General features: G+C 42.8%; 1 protein-coding gene across 2 annotated transcripts in view; it reads left to right on the top strand.

Moving 5' to 3' along the window:
- lepr (leptin receptor) overlaps nt 1-19,684 on the top strand; it is a 56,468-nt gene that overhangs the window by 21,565 nt on the left and 15,219 nt on the right. For both annotated transcript variants that reach the window (XM_024004689.1, XM_024004688.1), the window contains exons 9-15: nt 8,071-8,349; nt 8,496-8,595; nt 14,142-14,362; nt 14,544-14,695; nt 16,998-17,151; nt 17,669-17,751; nt 18,046-18,259. In XM_024004689.1, coding sequence (XP_023860457.1) covers nt 8,071-8,349; nt 8,496-8,595; nt 14,142-14,362; nt 14,544-14,695; nt 16,998-17,151; nt 17,669-17,751; nt 18,046-18,259 — 1,203 coding nt within the window. The remainder of the gene's footprint in view (nt 1-8,070; nt 8,350-8,495; nt 8,596-14,141; nt 14,363-14,543; nt 14,696-16,997; nt 17,152-17,668; nt 17,752-18,045; nt 18,260-19,684) is intronic.

Genomic DNA, 19,684 nt, shown 5'->3' with positions numbered 1-19,684 from the left:
ATGGGTCTGTACCTGCTGCATACTGTACTGTTAGAGACGCGATGATTCATAAATATGCATTTCATACACTTGCAGCCGATACAGTATACATTGGGTAACTTGGCCAACATATTTGGTTTGGAAATTGTGAAGTGGTCCCATGTGGCTCAGTTGGTAGAGCATGGCGCTTGCAACGCCAGGGTTGTGGGTTGTGGGTTCATTCCCCACGGGGGGACCAGGATGAATATGTATGAACTTTCCAATTTGTAAGTCGCTCTGGATAAGAGCGTCTGCTAAATGACTTAAATGTAAATGTAAATGTCTCAGGTTGTCAGATGTAATGTCAAATATGGGGACAGGATCAGGGTGGCAATTAGGGAGCTGGATGGATTAAATAAAGACAATATTAGATTAGGAATATGAAGGTGGGGATTGTATTATTATTATCTTCATTAAAGGAACATTTTAGTCTAGTTGATCTCTCTCTCTCTCTCTCTCTCACATATTTAATTATTACATATTTAATTTAAGCACTTTATACATTTTTATTGTTTATTATCTACTTCACTTGCTTTAACATTACCAAGATAATAAACAATACAAATGAAGAGTAAACATTACACTCACAGAATTTCCAAAAGAATAAAGACATTTCAAATGTGATATTATGTCTATATACAGTGTCGTAACGATGTGCAAATAGTTAAAGTACAAAAGGGAAAATAAATAAATATGGGTTGTATTTACAATGGTGTTTGTTCTTCACTGGTTGCCCTTTTCTTGTGGCAACAGGCCACAAGTCTTGCTGCTGTGATGTCTCACTGTGGTAGTTCACCCAGTAGATATGAGAGTTTATTAGCTTATTCTCCCCTTTCTGTCTCTCTCGCCCTCTCTCTCTCCCTCCCTGCCACTCTTCTCATCTATCTCTCTCTCTGTCCCTCTCTCCCTCTCTCTGTGATGACTACATCATGCAGAGAGTTGGTTTTCGGAGGTTGTTTGTTTATGTCCACCCTCTCCTCCTATAGCTTTACTGCAGAGCTGTAGATTCATCTGTCAGCCCTGACAGCCCTCTCTCTGACTCACATGATGAAGGCTCTTCATAAAGGACAAAGACAGGGAATGAAAGATGGGGACCACTGAGGGATTCTGCCCCAGTGTAGAAGTGATTATTGAAAACACACACACAGAGGACCCAGGACCATGGAAATATACAGTTGAAGTCGGAAGTTTCCATACACTTAGCTTGGAGACATTAAAACTTGTTTTTCAACCACTACACACATTTCTTGTTAACAAACTATTGTTTTGGCAAGTCGGTTAAGACATCTACTTTATGCATGACACAAGTAATTTTTCCAACAATTGTTTACAGAAAGATTATTTGACTTATAATTCACTGTATCACAATTCCAGTGGGTCAGAAGTTTACATACACTCAGTTGACTGTGCCTTTTAAATAGCTTGGAAAATTCCAGATTATATCATGCTTTAGAAGCTTCTGATAGGCTAATTGACATCATTTGAGTCAATTGGAGGTGTACCTCTGGATGTATTTCAAGGCCTACCTTCAAACTCAGTGCCTCTTTGCTTGACATCATGGAAAATCAAAAGAACTCAGGAGACCTCAGGAAAAAAATTGTAGACCTCCACAAATCTGGTTCATCCTTGGGAGCAATTTCCAAACGCCTGAAGGTACCACGTTCATCTGTACACAAGTATAAACACCATGGTACCACACAGCCATCATACCGCTCAGGAAGGAGATGCATTCTGTCTCCTAGAGATGAATGTACTTTGGTGCGAAAAGTGCAAATCAATCCCAGAACAACAGCAAAGGACCTTGTGAAGATGCTGGAAGAAACAGGTACAAAAGTATCTATATCCAGAGTAAAACGAGTCCTATATTGACATATCCTGAAAGGCCGCTCAGCAAGGAAGAAGCCACTGCTCCAAAACCGCCATAAAAAATCCAGACTACAGTTTTCAACTGSACATGGGGACAAAGATTGTACTTTTTGGAGAAATGTATTCTGGTCTGATGAAACAAAAATAGAACTGTTTGGCCATAATAACCATCGTTATGTTTGGAGGAAAACGGGGGAGGCTTGCAAGCCAAAGAACACCATCCCAACCGTGAAGCACGGGGGTGGCAGCATCATGTTGTGGGGGTGCTTTGCTGCAGGAGGGACTGGTGCACTTCARAAAATAGATGGCATCATGAGGGAGGAAAATTATGTGGATATATTGAAGCAACATCTCAAGACATCAGTCAGGAAGTTAAATCTTGGTCGCAAATGGGTCTTCCAAATGGACAATGACCCCAAGTATACTTCCAAAGTTGTGGCAAAATGGCTTAAGGACAACAAAGTCAAGGTATTGGAGTGGCCATCACAACGCCCTGACCTCAATCCCATCGGAAGTTTGTGAACAGAACTGAAAAAGCGTGTGCGAGCAAGGAGGCCTACAAACCTGACTCAGTTACAGCAGCTCTGTCAGGAGGAATGGGCCAAAATTCACCCAACTTATTGTGGGAAGCTTGTGGAAGGCTACCTGAAACGTTTGACCCAAGTTAAACAATTGGCAATGCTACCAAATACTAATTGAGTGTATGTAAACTTCTGACCCACTGGGAACGTGATGAAATAAATAAAAGCTGAAATAAATCATTCTCTCTACTATTATTCTGACATTTCACATTCTTAAAATAAAGTGGTGATCCTAACTGACCTACGACAGGGAATTTTGACTAGGATTAAATGTCAGGAATTGTGAAAAACTGAGTTTAAATGTATTTGGCTAAGGTGTATGTAAACTTCAGACTTCAGCTGTAATGATATTTATATTGGTCAAGACGAACACATACAGACACACACGTACACACACGCAGAGCCATTTGTAAAAATGTTGTCCTGGAGAGGCTCCAGGATGTTTTCCCTCACACACTCACTCTTTCTTTCTCATCCTCTTTTTATTACACTTGAGAGGTCTCATTGCTAAGAGGAAGATCATTACATGCAACTAATCACCTAGGCTATGGCCCTTTTAGCTTTCAGTCAATAGATTTGATTTTGTGTACCTCATAAACAAACAGAAAATAACTTAAACTGGAAGAGCGTGCAAAGCTGTCATTAAGGCAAAGGGTGGCTGTTTGAAGAATCTCAAATATAAAATATATTTTGGTTTAACACTTTTGGTTACTACATGATGCCTTATGTGTTATTTCATAGTTTTGATGGCTTCACTATTATTCAATAGTTAAAATTATACAATGTAGAAAATAGTCAAAATAAAACCCCTTGAARGAATAGTTCTAAAAGTTTTGACGAGTAGTGAACATATGAGATGAGTAATGCAAAATATATGTAAACATTATTGAATTGACTAGTGTTCCATTTATTAAAGTGGCCAGTGATTTCAAGTCTATATATGTAGGCAGCAGCCTCTAATGTGCTAGTAATGGTTATTTAACAGTCTGATGGCCTTGAGATAAATGCTTTTCAGTCTCTCTGTCCCAGCTTTGATGCACCTCTACTGACCTCGCCTTCTGGATAATAGCGGGGTGAACAGGCTCGTGTGGTTGTTGTCCTTGTTGACGTTTTTGGCCTTCCTGTGACATCGTGTGCTGTAGGTGTCCTGGAGGGCAGGTAGTTTGCCCCCAGTGATGCGTTGGGCAGACCGCACCACCCTCTGGAGAGCCTTGCGGTTGTGGGCAGTGCAGTTGCCGTACCAGGCGGTGATACAGCCCGACAGGATGCTCTCAATTGTGCATCTGTAAGCGTTTGTGAGGGTTTTAGGTGCTAAGCTAAATTTCTTCAGCCTCCTGAGGTCGAAGAGGCACTGTTGTGCCTTCTTTACCACAATCTCTGTGTGGTTGGACCATTTCAGTTTGTCAGTGATGTGTACGCTGAGAAATTTGAAGCTTTCCACCTTGTCCACTGCGGTCCCGATGATGTGGATAGGGGGGGTGCTCCCTCTGTTGTTTCCTGAAGTCCACGATCATCTCCTTTGTTTTGTTGACGTTGAGTGAGAGGTTATTTTCCTAGCACCACACTCCCAGAGCCCTCACCTCCTTCCTSTAGGCTGTCTCGTCATTGTTGGTAATCAGGCCTACTTCTGTTGTGTCGTCTGCAAACTTGATGATTGAGTAGGAGGCGTGCTTGGCCACGCAGTCATGGGAGTACAGGTAGGGCCTCGAGCTAAATGATGAGGTTGGAGGGTACTATGGTGTTGAATGCTGAGATATAGTCAATGAACAGCATTCTTACGTAATTATTCTTCTTGTGCAGATGGGATAGGGCAGTGTGATGGCGATTGCATCGTCTGTGGATCTATTGGGGCGGTAAACAAATTGAAGTGGGTCTAGGGCGACAGGTAAGGTAGAGGTGATATAATCCTTGAATAGGCTCTCAAAGCACTTCATGATGACAGAAGTGAGTGCTACGGGGTGATAGTCATTTATTTCAGATACCTTTGCTTTCTTGGGTACAGGAACAATGGTGGCCATCTTGAAGCATGTGGGGACAGCAGAGTGGGATAGGGAGAGATTGAATATGTCCGTAAACACACCAGCCAGCTGGTCTGCGCATGCTCTGAGGACGAGGCTAGGGATGCCGTCTGGGCCGGCAGCCTTGCGAGGGTTTACACGCTTAAATGTCTTACTCACGTCGGCCACAGAGAAGGAGAGCCCACAGTCCTTGGTAGCGGGCCGCGTCGGTGGCGCTGTGTTATCCTCAAAGTGGGCGGAGAAGGTGTTTAGTTTGTCTGGAAGCAAGACGTTGGTGTCCACGACGTGGCTGGTTTTCCTTTTGTAGTCCGTGATTGTCTGTAGACCCAGCCATATATGTCTCTTGTCTGAGCCGTTGAATTGAGACTCCACTTTGTCTTTATGCTGATATTTTGCCTGTTTGATTGCCTTGCGGAGGGAATAACTACACTGTTTGTATTCTGCCAAATTTCCAGTCACCTTGCCATGGTTAAAAGCGGTGGTTCAAGCTTTCAGTTTTGCACGAATGCTGCAATCTCTCCACGGTTTCTGGTTAGATTTTAATAGTCAGTGGGTACAACTTCTCCTATACACTTCCTGATAAACTCAGTCTCAGTATATTTTTCAATATTATTCTCGGAAGCTACCCGGAACATATCCCAGTCCGCGTGATCAAAACATTCTTGGTGCGTGGATTCCGATTGGTCAGACCAGCGTTGGAGAGTCCTTAGCACGGGTACTTCCTGTTTGAGTTTCTGCCGATAGGAAGCGAGGAGCAAAACAGAGTTGTGGTCAGATTTGCTGAAAGGAGGGCGGGGGAGGGCCTTGTAGGCATCCCAGAAGTTTGAGTAGCAGTGGTTGAGTGTTTTAGCAGCGCGAGTACTGCAGTCAATGTGCTGATAGAACTTTGCCAGCCTTTTTCTTAAATGTGCTTTGTTAAAATCCCCAGTTACAATAAATACAGTCTCAGGATATGTGGTTTCCAGTTGGCATAAAGTCTAGTGAAGTTCTTTGAGCGCCGTCGTGGTATCGGCTTGAGGGGGAATATACACGGCTGTGACTATAACCGAAGAGAATTCTCTTGGGAGTCAATACGGTCTGCATTTGATTTTGAGGTATTCTAGGTTGGGTGAACAAAAGGACTTGAGTTCCTGTATTTTATCACAATCACACCATGGGTCGTTAATCATGAAACATACACCCCACCCTTCTTCTTCCCGGAGAGATGTTTATTCCATCTGCGCAATGAACTGAGAACCCAACTGGCTGTACCGACTCAGACAGTATGTCCCGAGACAGCCATGTTTCTGTGAAACAGAGTATGATTTCATCGCTGATGTCTCTCTACAAAAAAATCCTCGCCCTGAGCTCGTCAACTTTATTATCCAGAGACTGAACATTAGTGAGTAATATACTCGGAACTGGTGGGTGGTGTGCGCGCCTCCTAAGTCAGACTAGAAGACCACTCCGAGTACCTCTCCTCCACTGGCGGTGTTTTGGGTCGGCCTCTGGAATCAGTTCAATTGAGCTGGATCCGCTTCAGGAAAGTCGTATTCCTTGTCGTAATGCTGGTGAGTTACCACCGCTCAGATATCCAATAGTTCTTCCCGGCTGTATGTAGTAACACAAAAAAAATTCTGGSCTAATAATGTAAGAAATAATACATTAAAAACAAAATACTGCAAAGTTTCCTAAGAGCTAGAAGCACGGCAGCCCTCTGTCTACACCATTTTATGTTACAGCCTTATTTTAAAATTGATTAATTCGTTTTTTTTTACCTCATCAATCTACAAACAATACTACATAATGACAAAGCAAAAACAGGATTGTAGAAAGTTTTGCAAATGTATGAAAAATAGAAAACTGAAATATAACATTTACATAAGTGTTCAGACCCTTTATGTGGCACTTTGTTGAAGCACCTTTGGCAGCGATTACAGCCTTGAGTCTTCTTTGGTATGACGCTACAAGCTTGGCACATCTGTATTTGGGGAGTTTCTCCCATTCTTCTCTGCAGAACCTCTCAAGCTCTCAGGTTGGATGGGGAGTGTCACTGCACAGCTATTTTCAGGTCTCGCGAGAGATGTTCAATCAGGTTCAAGTCCGGGGTCTGGCTGGTCCACTCAAGAACATTCAGAGACTTGTCCTAAAGCCACTCCTGCGTTGTCTTGGCTGTGTGCTTAGGGTCGTTGTCCTGTTGGAAAGTTAACCTTCACCCCAGTCGGAGGTTCTGAGTGCTCTGGAGCAGGTTTTCATCAAGGATCTCCCTGTACTTTGCTCTGTTCATCTTTCCCTCGATCCTGATTAGTTTCCCAGTCCTTGCCACCGAAAAACATCCCCACAGCATGATGCTGCCACTACCATGCTTCACTTTAGGGATGGTGCCAGGTTCCTCCAGACGTGATGCTTGGCATTCAGGCCAAAGAGTTCAATCTTGGTTTCATCAGACCAGCGAGTCTTGTTTGCCATGGTCTGAGAGTCCTTTAGATGCCTTTTGGCAAACTCCAAGCGGGCTGATATGTGTCTTTTACTGAGGAGTGGCTTCTGTCTGGCTACTCTACCGCAAAGGCCTGATTGGAGGAGTGCTGCATAGACGGTTGTCCTTTTGGAAGGTTCTCCCATCTCTAAGGAGGACCTCCGTAGAGCTCCTATCTCAGAGTTCTACAGACAATTCCCTTGCTTCTACACCTGCATTGCTTGCTGTTTGGGGTTTTAGGCTGGGTGTCTGTACAGCACTTCGAGATATTAGCTGATGTACGAAGGGCTATATAAAATAAACTTGATTTGATTTGATTTGACTTCATAGCTTGGTTTTTGCTTAGACATGCACTGTCAACTGTGGGACCTTATACAGACAGTTGTGTGCCTTTCCAAATCATGTCCAATCAATTTAATTTACCACAGGTGGATTCCAATCAAGTTATAGAAACATCTCAAAGATTATCAATGGAAACAGGATGCACCTGACCTCAATTTCGAGTCTCATAGCAAAGGGTCTGAATACTTATGTAAATAAAGTATTTCATTTTTGTTTTTAAATGTATAAATTTGAAAACAATTATAATAATCGAATCCATTTTAGAATAAGGCTGTAACGTAATAAAATGTGGAAAAAATCGAGAAGTCTGAATTCTTTCTGAATGCACTGTATAGTACCACACAAATGGCCAAATTCAGGCTACTGTGCAACTTGCTATTCAGGTAGGATGCAACTTTTTATTTTATTTTCGTATTTATAATCATTTGTTTTATCATTATTATTATTGTATATCATTTTATTATTGTAGCCTATTTATTAATCTAAACCAGTTCTTTAAATATGCAAAAATCTGTCTTTTTGAATTGGGTGCTCCATATTTAGTTTAAGWTTATTGGTAATTGCTGCAATATAGCCTGTTCAAAACTTCTGTGAAGGTTTAAACTAGTTTGCAAGTGTTTTGTTTCATTCTGTTGWGTCATTTTCTTTGGCCAAATTAAGTTCCAACTGTAATGTTGTGTTTGCTGCGATAAAATTTCCACCTTGGATTTTCCTTGGACTTACTTTTGACATTACCCTAATAAAGTTTAGAAAAGTTTGATGTGGCTGAGTTCACTTTGCTTTGTTTCAGATGTGACATATCTCCCTGAGAGAGTGGTGGCCAGCTTTGGAGACAGCGTGACCGTCTATTGCGTGTTCAATGACCTCAGGGTGAACGCCAGCACCACGGTCTGGATTCTGAACTCCCGTGACCGCCTTCCTAGGAGCCAGTACGCTGCAGTCAACGACCGTGTCAGTAAGATAACGGTTCGACCATCGGAGCAGAGACTGTCTGACACCCTGCATTGCTGCCAGCCTTTAGGGGAGACGTATAGCTGTAACTACCGCTACTCAACGATATACATTAAAGGTGTGCTGGGATGGATGGTTGGATGGATGGATGGATGTCAGGGTTTGGATGGATGTCAAGGTTTGGATTGATATAGGGTTGGGATTGGGTTAGGGTTAGACCTCAGGAAATGTATTTATTTGATGTAGATTATCTGCGTGTTTCAGATCCGGTCATTGATATCAGCTGTGTGACCAATGGGGATCTGGACAGCATGACCTGTAGGTGGAACAACCTACCTATAGGTGGAATCAACTTCATGTCCAGGTAAACACTATTTACAGCACTGTACAACCTACACAAAAACATGTACAACCTACACACCTGTAAAACCTACACATACACCTGTACACATATAGTTAAAGTGACTATTGGTTATCTTATATCATATGATTAAGATCAGTCTATTAGAGCATTTGAAATACTGGAGGATCTTACATTTGGCTCTTTGTTAAAGATGTATTATACATAAATCGCTCTGCCATTTCCTGGTTGATACAATTTTAATGGTTTGAGCTGGCTAAACAATGTGTATATATAATGAACTAGCTAAACAATTAACCATAATCCCAACCCATACAATACTACTAGCGCTACAAACGGATTGTCATAGCTAGCCACCATGCAATAGTGCACATAGAACAGATCTACTGTTTCTATCACGGAACCCAAACCAGCTGCGCACGTGCGCCATCGTGCATGAATTTATTTTGTCCCCCCACACCAAACGCGATCACGACACGCAGGTTAAAATATCTAAACAAACTCTGAACCATTTACATTAATTCGGGGACAGGTCGAAAAGCATTCAACCTTTATGGCAATTTAGCTAGTTAGCTTGCACTTGCTAGCTAATTTGTCCTATTTAGCTAGCTTGCTGTTGCTAGCTAATTTGTCCTGGGATATAAACATTGAGTTGTTATTTTACCTAAAATGCACAAGGTCCTCTACTCCGACAATTAATCCACACATAAAACGGTCAACCGAATCGTTTCTAGTCATCTCTCCTCCTAGGCTTTTTCTTCTCTTGACTTTATATTGCGATTGGCAACTTTCATAAATTAGGTGCATTACCGCCACCGACCTCGTTCGTCCTTCAGTCACCCACGTGGGTATAACCAATGAGGAGATGGCACGTGGGTACCTGCTTCTATAAACCAATGAGGAGATGGGAGAGGCAGGACTTGCAGCGCGATCTGAGTCATAAATAGACTTATTTTTTAGCCCTTGGCACGCAGACGTTCGGGTGCAATAATTTAATAATATAGATTTCTACATTTATTTTCCAACGCTTGCGCACGCGATGCGAGCGGTGTAGTCAGCCTGTTAGACTGGCTTTCAATGAGAATGACAGATCTATAAGTCACATTTCTATGTGAATTTGGTCTGGTCGCCGAAAAAGTTACATATGACACCTTTTCACTGTCACTGCTTGGTGTCTCTGTGATATATTCCTAAGAAATCGGGATGCGAGTTGGTTCAGGATCATAGAACAATACAGAACAGATTTAACCCCCTCAAGCACGCCTGGTCTCCAAGACAAGTATAACATAGTAAATGTAAATCCGGGACATCTGCAGGTAGCTAAAGCTAACCAACTAGGTTCAAATGTTAGCTAGCTATCTAACGTTAGGCTATAACTAGCAATGCAAAGGGCTTTCTAAGATACAAATAATATTACTACACCGATCATACATGTAAAGTTAGCTAGCCGCAAGCTAACGTTTGCTACCTAGCTAACATTATGCTTTAACTTGCAATGAAAATTTCTAGCAAAATTAGAAACATACAGTGGGGAGAACAAGTATTTGACACTGCCGATTTTGCAGGTTTTCCTACTTACAAAGCATGTAGAGGTCTGTAATTATTATCATAGGTACACTTCAACTATGAGAGACGGAATCTAAAACAAAAATCCAGAAAATCACATTGTATGATTTTTAAGTAATTAATTTGCATTTTATTGCATGACATAAGTATTTGATACATCAAGAAAAGCAGAACTTAATATTTGGTACAGAAACCTTTGTTTGCAATTACAAGAGATCATACGTTTCCTGTAGTTCTTGACTAGGTTTGCACACACTGCAGCAGGGATTTTGGCCCACTCCTCCCTACAGATCTTCTCAGATCCTTCAGGTTTTCGGGCTGTCGCTGGGCAATACGGACTTTCAGCTCCCTCCAAAGATTTTCTATTGGGTTCAGGTCTGGAGCTGGCTAGGCCACTCCAGGACCTTGAGATGCTTCTTACGGAGCCACTCCTTAGTTGCCATGGCTGTGGTTGCGCGGTCGTTGCTATGCTGGAAGACCCAGCCACGACCCATCTTCAATGCTCTTACTGAGGAAGGAGGTTGTGGCCAAGATCTCGCGATACATGGCCCCATCCATCCTCCCCTCAATACGGTGCAGTCGTCCTGTCCCTTTGCAGAAAAGCATCCCAAAGAAATGATGTTTCCACCTCCATGCTTCACGGTTGGGATGGTGTTCTTGGGGTTGTACTCATACTTCTTCTTCCTCCAAACACGGCGAGTGGAGTTAGACCAAAAAGCTCTATTTTTGTCTCATCAGACCACATGACCTTCTCCCATTCCTCCTCTGGATCATCCAGATGGTCATTGGCAAACTTCAGACAGGCCTGGACATGCACTGGCTTGAGCAGGGGACCTTGCGTGCGCTGCAGGATTTTAATCCATGACGGCGTAGTGTGTTACTAATGGTTTTCTTTGAGACTGTGGTCCCAGCTCTCTTCAGGTCATTGACCAGTCCTGCCGTGTAGTTCTGGGCTGATCCCTCACCTTCCTCATGATCATTGATGCCCACGAGGTGAATTCTTGCATGGAGCCCCAGACCGAGGTGATTGACCGTCATCTTGAACTTCTTCCATTTTCTAATAATTGCGCCAACAGTTGTTTCCTTCTCACCAAGCTGCTTGCCTATTGTCCTGTAGCCCATCCAGCCTTGTGCAGGTCTACAATTTTATCCCTGATGTCCTTACACAGCTCTCTGGTCTTGGCCATTGTGGAGAGGTTGGAATCTGTTTGATTGTGTGTGGACAGGTGTCTTTTATACAGGTAACGAGTTCAAACAGGTGCAGTTAATACAGGTAATGAGTGGAGAACAGGAGGGCTTCTTAAAGAAAAACTAACAGGTCTGTGAGAGCCGGAATTCTTACTGGTTTTTGGTAGGTGATCAAATACTTATGTCATGCAATAAAATGCAAATTAATTATTTAAAAATCATACAATATGATTTTCTGGATTTTTGTTTTAGATTCCGTCTCTCACAGTTGAAGTGTACCTATGATAAAAATTACAGACCTCTATATGCTTTGTAAGTAGGAAAACCTGCAAAATCGGCAGTGTATCAAATACTTGTTCTCCCCACTGTATATCTGAAAATCTAGCTAGTTTCTTACCCATATACATAGATGAACACTTCCGTTTTGTTTGTACAGCTTGTTTGGCCCGCGTTGTCTCAAGTCACTCCGGTTTACACTGACCATGTCCAGAAAGTAGTCCCTCACAACTTTTTCCCACTGAACTTTGTTGATAGCGCCTGCTAAACTCAGGGTAGCAATATTGTTGAGAGCAGTAGCAACACTTTTGCAGTTCTCCATGGCTAATGTTATATATWTTTTTTTAAATCTGCGGTTCCAAGGATTATCTACACAAACTGAGCAGCTCATATTATAGACCGAAGCATGCTACTTGGCAGACCAATCCAAACTCATCTCTCCACATGTTCAGCCCACCCATTATCTCAGCTAATCATGGCTAGTGGGAACGTTCCTGTCTTTTTCTATGGGTAAACCAACTAGGCTCGTCATTTTAACAATTTTATTCGTATTTTCAGATGGCATACAAGTTTGTTATTAAGGCACATGAAAGTTTGCATGTTCCAGAAGGCATTTCTGGCCAAAAAAGACGCATTTTGATAAATATCAAATGCCTCCTGTGAAGTATTTACGTGACCATATGCCTAGCGTCCTGAAACGGGTCACGTACAGTACCATTCAAAAGTTTGGACACACCTACTCATTCAAGGGTTTTTCTTTATTTTGTACTATTTTCTACATTGTCGAATACTAGTGAAAACATCAAAACTATAAAATAGCACATATGGAGTCATGTAGTAACCAAAAAAGTGTTAAACAAATCAAAATATATTTTATATTTGAGATTCTTCAAAGTAGCCACCCTTTGCCTTGATGACAGCTTTACATACTCTTGCCATTCTCTCAAACAGCTTCACCTAGAATGCTTTTCCAACAGTCTTGGAGTTCCCACATATGCTGAGCACTTGTTGGCTGATTTTCCTTCACTCTGCGCTCCAACTCATCCCAAACCATCTCAACTGGGTTGAGGTCGGTGATTGTGGAGGCCAGGTCATCTTATGCAGCACTCTATCAGTCTCCTTCTTGGTCAAATAGCCCTTACACAGCCTGGAGGTGTGTTGGGTCATCGTCCTGTTGAAAAACAAATGATAGTCCCACTAAGTGCAAACCAGATGGGATGGTATATCGCTGCAGAATGCTGTGGTAAGCATACTGGTTAAGTGTGCCTTAAATTCTAAATAAATCAGTGTCCCCAGCAAAGCACCATCACACCTTCCTCCTCCATGCTTCACGGTTGGAACCACACATGCGGAGATCATCCGTTCACCTACTCTGCGTCTCACAAAGACATGCCGGTTGGAACCAAAAATCTCAAATTTGGACTCCTCAGACCAAAGGACAGATTTCCACCGGTCTAGTATCCATTGCTCGTGTTTCTTGGGCCAAGCAAGTCTCTTCTTATTGGTGTCCTTTAGTAGTGGTTTCTTTGCATCAATTTGACCATGAAGGCCTGATTCATGCAGTGTGGTATGGTTCATGAGACAGTAGGTTACTTAAGGTCCTTGGTCAGGGTGGATGGGGGGTGTATAACGTGAACGTCTAGCAACCCAAAGGTTGCGTGTTTGAATCTCATCACGGTCAACTTTAGCAACTACTTACAGTACTACTTTTTAGCTATTTCTGACCCGTTTCAGGAAACTAGGTGTACCGTATGTCGCGGGTCACTACTTCACACGAGAGCCATTTCAACGTAATATTATAATTTTTTTCATCAAATTGAGTTTTTGGGCAGAAATGCCTTCTGCAACATGTTAACTTTCATGTGCCTTAATAACAAACTTCTATGCCATCTGTAAATACGAATAAAATTGTTAAATTATGAGCAACCTTCCCGATGGCCATGATTGGCTGAGATAATGAGTGGGCTGGACATGCCGAGAGATGAGTTCGGATTGGTCTGCCATATAGCCACTTCTGTCTATTTGAGCTGGTTAGCATGTGTAGGTAATCCTGTCTAACGTGGCTTTAAAATATATATATTGCTTAGTAGAACTGCATAAGTGTTGCTCTCCATTTTCTGGAGGACTGCGTTTTAAAATCAGTGGGATGGATGGTTGGGTGGATGTATGGGGTATGATAGCTAAAGAGATGGACAAAACACCTGTCTCTGGATAAACATCTTTAAACTAAGGACAACCATGGTATCTGTGACAGGGCTAGGCCCACCTAAATGGAGGGAGACAGATTTACGTTTACCATGTTACATCTACCCCTGAGTCCAGGTTGTCAAGCAAAATGTAAATGACTGTGTGTGTGATAATTTGTGAATTATTGCTGTGATTTCAAAACTCAGGCGGTGTAGAAGTTTAGACTTGTTGCATACCATTGACTATGACATTGTTCATATATACCAAGAAGTGGTAAAGGTGTTTTCACCCTGACGTTCTTTGTGTGTGTGTGTCCCCGTTAAATTCTCCAGGGTGGCCGACCTGTCCTGTGACGTCATGGAGGAGGCGGAGAGGGTGGGTGTGCCAGTGGGTGTGGCCAGGCAGGCGAAGTGTGAATCCAGTGGCTATAGGGGAGTGAAGAGCTGCAATCTGCAGCCAATAAGAGTGACTTCCTGCTACAAGCTGTGGATGGAGGCCAAGTCCGACAACAGCACAAGGTCACATCCTGTCTACATCACACCTATGGACCACGGTGAGTTTGGACCAGTATAGGAGTTCTGGTCTTGTTACATTTATTTTCTTACATGTTGTGGCTTTTTGAAACCTACTGCACCAGTATGTGTTAATAATATGTAGTATATATTTTTAAAACATGTATAGCTTTTAGTCTTCTTGACCAGGCTACATAATGACTGTCCTCTCCCTTCCTCTAGTGAAGCCCCATCCTCCCTCAGGCCTTGAGGCAGTGAGCATGCCCAGTGGGGTGCTAATGCTGACGTGGGTGGCCCCAGAACTGCCCATCTACGATATGCAGTACCAGGTCCGCTATGCCCTCTCAACTGGCAGGGCCCATCCATTCTGGCAGGTACGTAGGGCTCTTGCCATAGTGCTCTGGTCAAAGTGGTGCACTATGTAGGGATCATCAACTAGATTCAGCCGGGGGCCGATTTATTCTTGAACGGATGGTCACAGGGCCAGAACATACTTACAAATAATTTGTGGACTGCAAATTCAAATCAAATCAAGTTTATTTTATATAGCCCTTCGTACATCAGCTAATATCTCGAAGTGCTGTACAGAAACCCAGCCTAAAACCCCAAACAGCAAGCAATGCAGGTGTAGAAGCACGGTGGCTAGGAAAAACTCCCTAGAAAGGCCAAATTGACCGCAAGAAGCCCAAACAGATATAATATTTGACTAAAACATAATCATTTCAAACCTTGTTTACATTAGTATACGATTACATATATCTCTCTATTATGCGTGGGAATAATTTTGGAACAGATATTTCCAATATTAAAATCAATTGGAGCTGATTTGCTGGGGTTTTTACAGTATTTTATGTCCAATTTTTAAAAATATATCTAACTTTTTGTTTTGCTCAGAAAACCTGGGAGGTGAAATAAAAATTATCGGCGTGCCAAGTTCGGCCAGTGGGCTGCTAATTGGGGAACCCTGAATAGGGGGCCATATTGGATGTGGCCCTGAGCTCATCTAGCTCCAACCGCCTGGCCATGAGCATCAGCTGGTCTCTATTTTTGATCTATCTCTGATCTAGGAGTGCCATTATTTTCCCTAAAATACATGGCATTTACTGGTAGAGGAACACTGACTTGGTGGCATGAAGCAGAATACGTCATTGTAATAAAACCTTTGATTAACACTTTTGGTGGGCAGATGAGAATATTTTGGAAAATATTTTTAATTTTGAAAATGCCCACTATCTTTGGGCACATGGGTATTTTGGAAATCTTTCCTCCATTCAAAATGTTCCCTCGCTTGCTGGGTCACATAACATTCATATCTTTTAAGACATACAGTATACACTATATMTACAAAAGTGTATGGACAACCCTTAAAATMAGTGGATTCGACTATATCAGCCATACCCGTTGCTGACAGGTGTATAAAATTGAGCACACAGCCATGCAGTCTCCATAGACAAACATTGGCAGTAGAATGGCTTTACTGAAGGGCTCAGTGACTTTCAACGTAGCACCATCATAGGATGCCAACTTTCCAACAAGTCAGTTCGTCAACTTTCTGCCCTGCTAGAGCTGCCCTGGTCAACTGTTAGTGCTGTTATTGTGAAGTGAAAACGTCTAGGAGCAACAACGTCTCAGCCGCGAAGTAATAGGCCACACAAGCTCACAGAACAGAACCGCCGAGTGCTGAAGCACATAGCGTGTAAAAATCGTCTATCCTAGGTTGCAACACTCACTYCCGAGTTCCAAACTGCCTCTGTAAGCAATGTCAGCACAATAACAGTTCGTCGGGAGCTTCATGAAATGGGTTTCCATGGCCGAGCAGCCACACACAAGCATAAGATCACCAAGCGTAATGCCAAGCGTCAGCTGGAGTGGTGTAAAGCTCGCAGACATTGGACTCTGGAGCAGTGGAAACGTGTTCTCTGGAGTGATAAATCACGCTTCACCATCTTGCAGTCCGAGAGACAAATCTGGGTTTGGCGGATGCCAGGAGACCGCTACCTGCCCGAATGCATAGTGCCAACTGTAAAGTTTGGGGGAGGAGGAATAATGGTCTGGGACTGTCTTTCATGGTTCGGGCTAGGCCCCTTAGTAACAGTGAAGGGAAATCTTAATGCTACAGCATACAGTGACATTCTAAACGATTCTGTGCTTCCAACTTTGTGGCAACAGTTTGGGGAAGGACCTTTCTGGTTTTCAGCGTGACAATGCCCCTTTGCACAAAGCGAGGTCCATACAGAAATTATTTGTCAAGATCGGTGTGGAAGAACTTGACTGGCCTGCACAGAGCCCTGACCTCAACCCAATCAAACACCTTTGGGATGAATTGGAAAGCTGACTGCGAGCCAGGCCTAATCGCCCAACATCAGTGCCCAACCTCACTAATGCTCGTGTGGCTGAATGGAAGCAAGTCCCAACATCTAGTGGAAAGCCTTCCCAGAAGAATGGAGGCTGTTATGGCAGCAAAGGGGGGGACCAACTCCATATTAATGCCCATGGTTTTGGAATGAGATGTTCGAAGAGCAGGTCTCCATATAACTTTGGTCATGTAGTGTATTTTCCCAAAATCCATTTTCTTTTCAGAGTTAATGGGATATTATTTATTTATTTTGAAGGTCTATCATTGAAAAATAAATTATTTGGTCTAAATATGTGATTTAATTGGGATATGTTCCACAGGTCCTAGCTCTGCAGACTGAGTCGTGGGCTGAGGTCCTTGAACCAGATGTGTGTGGGGTGTACAATGTGCAGGTCCGCTGTATGCACATCAACGGCTCCGGGACCTGGAGTGACTGGAGCCACTTGCTCTACACCACCACTCACAACAGCAGAGGTACAGTATTGTACTGGATGACTTCCTCATCACTTCATGCATGTCATTTCACTTTTATTTATACAGGTTAGTGTCATTGAAATAGAAAGGTCCAGAAACTTTTTTTAGTGATTTCACTTGTTTTTGAGAAACCTACCCCAACCAGCGATTCGCTTCCTCATCCTCGTTGTACAGTACGGGGGTCCGAATAAACATGAACAAATGCTCCAAAAACACCCAAATACAGTATGTCCTTTTAGAAACTAAAACTCTCTCAGTATAGCGATGTAGGTCTTTAGAACTTTATCCGCAACGTTATATTCCATTTTGTGCGACTCGAGCCGTTTCCCCTATCCAGCTGTTCCAATTTTCATGTAGCCTGCTGCCAAATGGAAAATAACGTTCTGATAGAAAATTCAAGCCTCAGTCATACAGTAGGTACACGTGTGCGCACACCACCACACACACACACACACACACACACACACACACACACACACACACACACAGCTGTAACATCTATATTCTGTTCTCTCAGCTCCTGACCAGGGTCCTGATTTCTGGCGAGTGTTTCAGGAGGATCCAGCAAGTACGCAGACGAACGTCACTCTTCTCTTCGAGGTACAGTCCATAGCCTTCAGAGAACACATTACATGTTTCATAGTATGTGGTTTAGATGTCAACATCAGAGAGAGTTAGATTAATTGAACAGGTGTACGAAGGTGCCTCCTCTCCTTTCACTAAGTCGTTGTTCTTAGTTTATTCTGAAAATACTAGATGAGTCAGTGCAATACAGCAGTACTCAGTTACCTATCTCAGATCAGATTAGAGAATATAAGGAAGTAGCACATTGGATAACAAATCCTCATTACAGTCCTTGATAGTCTCAACTCTTCCCTCTCCTCTTCCCCATAGCATCCCCCCATAGTGGAGCCAACCTACTGTGTGGAGGAACTTGTAGTACAGCACCAGGACTCTGGGGGCACTGTTACTGAGGAGAGAATAGGCCTGGTGTCATCCTATAGCTTTGAGTGGAGAGGGGAGGTCCACTCTGTGACGGTCAAGGCTCAGAACAGCCAGGGCTCTTCCACTAGGAACACCCACATGACCCTGGATAGACACCCCAAACGTAAGTCGCTGCTGAAAAATACACTGAATGGGAATGTACTGTATTTGTATAGAGCTGAAGGATTGTTATACCCAGTACACAGATTACTAGCAGTCAAAAGAGTTTGCGTTCAGAACCAAATATCTGTTTTCCCAATTTAAATAACATATATTTAGTTGGTGTTCTTGCATCATGTCATAGTCAGTTGAAATACTATGTTTCTGACTCCGTGGTCATCAGTGAGAGATAACAGGCATGTTGGTCCCAACTGGGCATGCTCACTGCCTCAAGGCCCGAGGGGGGTGCGGCTTCACTATAGAGGGAGAGGAGAGGAGAGGAAGGGTGAGGACAGCAGCAGGTAGCCTGGTGGTTAAAAACTTTGGGCCAGTTTACCGAAAGGTCGCTGGCTTGAATCCCCGAGTCAATTAAGTGGCAAATCTGTTGATGTTCCCTTGAACAAGGCACTTAACCCTAATTGCTCCTGTAAGTCGCTCTGGGTACGAGTGTCTGCTAAATGACTAAAATATAAATTATTAGGCATGTTGATGTCAGTTAAAAGCCTGAGAGTGGATCAAAAACCATTATCTCTGGCTTGGTATGTTCTCTACCAAGGTCTAATAATTGTTATAATGGACTTGGAATTAATTGTAAAATGGAGCTCTTCTCGGCACACGTCTTTGTGACACCGGGAAGTTTTTTGTGTGTTTTCATCTGTTATTCATATTTTCATGAATAACTAGTTGGCTGAGAGGAAACCATTAACTGTGATGCTGGTACTGTTATTATTAGTAAAATAGGTACTGGTCTCAACTTGGATGGGCCAAAAAAATGAAATATGATGTTCAGTTTATTTTGTAGTCAAGGACAGGAGGGGAACACTCTTTGTTGTGCTAATTCTCACGCAGCCGACCTTTTTAGTAATCCCTCACTCATCATAGGAAGAAAGAAGACGCACATTTTCTGAGGACAATTTTTATTGTGGACAGTAACAAGAATACCTGAATGTTGTGCGCGCATCGAAATGTAAGTTGCGGGGGGGGGGGGTTATTGGGTTTCTTTTTACATGTTGTGTAGTAATGGGTAATAACCACAAATTACTCAGTAACTTCGATCAATTTGGAACCATATGTCCTATAGTACAGCTATTACTATTCTGTTTGGCATATCATTTATAGTATGTAGCATTATGCCCCGTTACCATAAGTGTCACTGTTGTATTTGTAAACATKGTTTTTCATATACACATGCTACCGCTGTGCTTTCCATAGTGGCCTTTGTTAGAGTGGTTGTTGTGAGCTTCTAGAACCTTCCCAGACAGGTCATGGAGCTCCCGCATGTGCAGAGTAATTCATGACCCTGTGGTGCTGGGGCAGATAGATAAGATAAGCATTGCAGATTCTCGCACCAGCCCGGAGCATAGCAGCGGGAAGTAGTTTGGGGATGGCG

The sequence above is a fragment of the Salvelinus sp. IW2-2015 genome, linkage group LG16 (genome assembly GCF_002910315.2).
Source record: "Salvelinus sp. IW2-2015 linkage group LG16, ASM291031v2, whole genome shotgun sequence".
Lineage (NCBI taxonomy): Eukaryota > Metazoa > Chordata > Actinopteri > Salmoniformes > Salmonidae > Salvelinus > Salvelinus sp. IW2-2015.
Note: the sequence above shows the minus strand (reverse complement) of the source record. Positions and strands in the feature narration are given on the sequence as shown.